The sequence below is a fragment of the Sycon ciliatum genome, chromosome 9 (assembly GCF_964019385.1).
Source record: "Sycon ciliatum chromosome 9, ocSycCili1.1, whole genome shotgun sequence".
NCBI classification, from domain to species: Eukaryota; Metazoa; Porifera; class Calcarea; order Leucosolenida; family Sycettidae; genus Sycon; species Sycon ciliatum.
The window spans coordinates 11,710,608-11,715,475 of NC_088651.1; the positions used below are offsets into that span (position 1 = coordinate 11,710,608).

Below are 4,868 nucleotides of genomic sequence, written 5' to 3' on the forward strand. Positions count from 1 at the left end.
AGACTCGAGTTTTCAACTTACACATTCCACATTCACCACTCAATCGGCTTTTGGTTTGTTCACACATACGTACCATACGCGATCTATTGGACTTGAGTTTTACCTTGTGTCCTTTTTTGCAGTCAGCAGATTCTTTTGTTGGACATTGTTTATTGAGTTTCTTGTTGCTTTTGGTTTACGCATATGCGTCATTTGCCCGTAAAAGAGGCCTTGTTACTACTACTACTACTACTACTACTACTACTACTACTACTACTACTACTACTACTACTACTACTACTACTACTACTACTACTACTACTACTACTACTACTACTACTACTACTACTACTACTACTACTACTACTACTACTACTACTACTACTACTACTACTACTACTACTACTACTACTACTACTACTACTACTACTACTACTACTACTACTACTACTACTACTACTACTACTACTACTACTACTACTACTACTACTACTACTACTACTACTACTACTACTACTACTACTACTACTACTACTACTACTACTACTACTACTACTACTACTACTACTACTACTACTACTACTACTACTACTACTACTACTACTACTACTACTACTACTACTACTACTACTACTACTACTACTACTACTACTACTACTACTACTACTACTACTACTACTACTACTACTACTACTACTACTACTACTACTACTACTACTACTACTACTACTACTACTACTACTACTACTACTACTACTACTACTACTACTACTACTACTACTACTACTACTACTACTACTACTACTACCACTACTACTACTACTACTACTACTACTACTACTACTACTACTACTACTACTACTACTACTACTACTACTACTACTACTACTACTACTACTACTACTACTACTACTACTACTACTACTACTACTACTACTACTACTACTACTACTACTACTACAGGGGCGTCACACACGGTACGACCACTACGACCATGGTCGTACCACTTTTCGTCCAGGATGGTCCACCCAATTCATCCGAAAAAGCAATAAAAAAATTCAAGGATCTTCGGACTTGTACAAAACATCGCAACTGTTACCTGGTTACTTTCATTGCAAGGAGCATACAGACTTGATGCCTAGCACTAGCAGCTAGCTATTGCCCAAGACTCCAGGCGGCTATCCATTACGATAGGCGGTTGGAGTCACGGTTAGAGACAACCAGACGATGGATTCCTCACGGACGCATTCACTGCAAACTTGACGGAAACAGAGCTGAGCTGGCGGCAATCACTGGGTCCAGAACTAAAAATTTCCAAGATCTACCATGTTACAATGGCGATCAGCACGTCAAGAGACACTACATGTATGTCACTTGTCAGCTACAACATAATAATTATATTCTTTCCACAACGACACCTACCTAGTACCTCTGGCTCCTGACGATCTACTGCAAGCGGATTCGAAAATGCATTACACCCGCGAACGCAGCGCTTGTCAACGGAAAAGGGAAGCGCTTCATTCTCCGAAGCTGAAAAGTGTTTGGACTGCTGCTCCACGGCGGCAGAATATTCTGCAGCTGTTCACCGACACGACCCGCTTCACCTATATTATAACGATTTACGATCGTTTCGTTCCCCGCGAGTTTTCCGGTAGCAGCAACAAGAATTTCGTCCGCGACGACAGGATGAAAGTCTCTCGCAAACTAAAGTCCTGTTGCCACGAAGACAGAGAAGATTCCGCAAGCGCTTTCTTCTGCTTCCATTGTTGTAGCTCTCCGGTCCACTGGCAGATCTTTCAATCCCACCGAACAAAAACAAAGGATCTTCTTCTCTCTCTAAAAACAACTAAAATTGTTTGCGACTGTCCAGGCCGGGCGTGTACATAGTGTACGCGACGCGGCAGACTTTTGCAGGACACGACATACATGTACGTTTTTGCATAGCTAGCCGCTGGCGCTAGAACGCTCAGCACGCTGGTACTTCGGATTTTGCGATTTTTTCGAGGGCAATGGCCCTGAATCATTGAATCAATGGGTTCCATTTGCCTTGCTTGGCTACCTACGATGTACAGAAAATACCAAAAATCCATGAGAAGTATGTTTTTGGAGCTGGAGTGGGGTTGTCGAATAAGTGCTAGGGGAACCCTCCTTTGCGGCTGTAGAGTGCTAAAACGTGGTCTGTTAGCCGAAAAATCCTTATTTTTTTCTCCGGGGGACACCCCCGGACCCCCGGTCGTACCACTCCCAGCCACCCTGTGACGCCCCTGTACTACTACTACTACTACTACTACTACTACTACTACTACTACTACTACTACTACTACTACTACTACTACTACTACTACTACTACTACTACTACTACTACTACTACTACTACTACTACTACTACTACTGAAATGTGTTTTTATTGAAAGCACAAAGCAATGAAGATGTGAATGCAAGGAGGGCAATGAATTCAAAAGGCGAACAGCAAAATTGTAACAAAATAGAAAGATAACAAATATTAATGGCAACAGCAATGTTTATACATGAAAAAGGGGAAAGAAAAGGAAAGAAAACATCCAAACCAGAACTGCTTGAACACCGCCAGAAATGAAACCGAAATTCATACAGAAGAAAAAACTTCAGGACACCGGAAAACAAACTTTAGATCACATTTTGACATTATACGAGATGATGACAAAGAAAAACTATGCCCTAGAGAGCACACGGCAGTCATTCACAAAGCTCGCCGAGCGCTTAGAGCGATAGGAGGACCTAGAGCCACGTAAACAGGTGATACACCAGCGAAGTAGGCAGAATGACAAACGGCATCGCAAATGATTGACAACAACAGAATACACCAAATCAGCATTTTTCTCTAGAATACGGCCAACCAATGCCTTCAAAAACACGGAACACTCCTTCCCTATCATGCCGTTGGTCGCAAATACCAGAGGGGTGAATGTGCCCCGATCGATCTGATTCACTCGCTCTGCGTAATGCCGCTTTTTTTCCCGCTTATTGCGCTCCAATTGGCTCATGGCTTTTTCACGAGACAGCAAGGTGGCCCTGGGATGCGTTACCCGGATACTACTACTACTACTACTACTACTACTACTACTACTACTACTACTACTACTACTACTACTACTACTACTACTACTACTACTACTACTACTACTACTACTACTACTACTACTACTACTACTACTACTACTACTACTACTACTACTACTACTACTACTACTACTACTACTACTACTACTACTACTACTACTACTACTACTACTACTACTACTACTACTACTACTACTACTACTACTACTACTACTACTACTACTACTACTACTACTACTACTACTACTACTACTACTACTACTACTACTACTACTACTACTACTACTACTACTACTACTACTACTACTACTACTACTACTACTACTACTACTACTACTACTACTACTACTACTACTACTACTACTACTACTACTACTACTACTACTACTACTACTACTACTACTACTACTACTACTACTACTACTACTACTACTACTACTACTACTACTACTACTACTACTACTACTACTACTACTACTACTACTACTACTACTACTACTACTACTACTACTACTACTACTACTACTACTACTACTACTACTACTACTACTACTACTACTACTACTACTACTACTACTACTACTACTACTACTACTACTACTACTACTACTACTACTACTACTACTACTACTACTACTACTACTACTACTACTACTACTACTACTACTACTACTACTACTACTACTACTACTACTACTACTACTACTACTACTACTACTACTACTACTACTACTACTACTACTACTACTACTACTACTACTACTACTACTACTACTACTACTACTACTACTACTACTACTACTACTACTACTACTACTACTACTACTACTACTACTACTACTACTACTACTACTACTACTACTACTACTACTACTACTACTACTACTACTACTACTACTACTACTACTACTACTACTACTACTACTACTACTACTACTACTACTACTACTACTACTACTACTACTACTACTACTACTACTACTACTACTACTACTACTACTACTACTACTACTACTACTACTACTACTACTACTACTACTACTACTACTACTACTACTACTACTACTACTACTACTACTACTACTACTACTACTACTACTACTACTACTACTACTACTACTACTACTACTACTACTACTACTACTACTACTACTACTACTACTACTACTACTACTACTACTACTACTACTACTACTACTACTACTACTCACATCCTTTATTGCTGGACCCACAAATAATTGTGATACAAATTGTAAACCATCCGAGGACTACTACTACTACTACTACTACTACTACTACTACTACTACTACTACTACTACTACTACTACTACTACTACTACTACTACTACTACTACTACTACTACTACTACTACTACTACTACTACTACTACTACTACTACTACTACTACTACTACTACTACTACTACTACTACTACTACTACTACTACTACTACTACTACTACTACTACTACTACTACTACTACTACTACTACTACTACTACTACTACTACTACTACTACTACTACTACTACTACTACTACTACTACTACTACTACTACTACTACTACTACTACTACTACTACTACTACTACTACTACTACTACTACTACTACTACTACTACTACTACTACTACTACTACTACTACTACTACTACTACTACTACTACTACTACTACTACTACTACTACTACTACTACTACTACTACTACTACTACTACTACTACTACTACTACTACTACTACTACTACTACTACTACTACTACTACTACTACTACTACTACTACTACT

The 4,868-nt window shown here is 39.2% G+C and overlaps 1 protein-coding gene across 1 annotated transcript; it reads right to left on the minus strand.

The window, feature by feature from the left end:
- Positions 1-3,606: 3,606 nt before the first annotated feature.
- Positions 3,607-4,266, minus strand: LOC135825402 (uncharacterized protein DDB_G0271670-like; the record flags this gene model as incomplete). Its single annotated transcript, XM_065338141.1, has 1 exon — positions 3,607-4,266. A coding segment is annotated over one exon (660 nt), but the record flags the coding sequence as incomplete, so codon positions are not given.
- Positions 4,267-4,868: the final 602 nt, after the last annotated feature.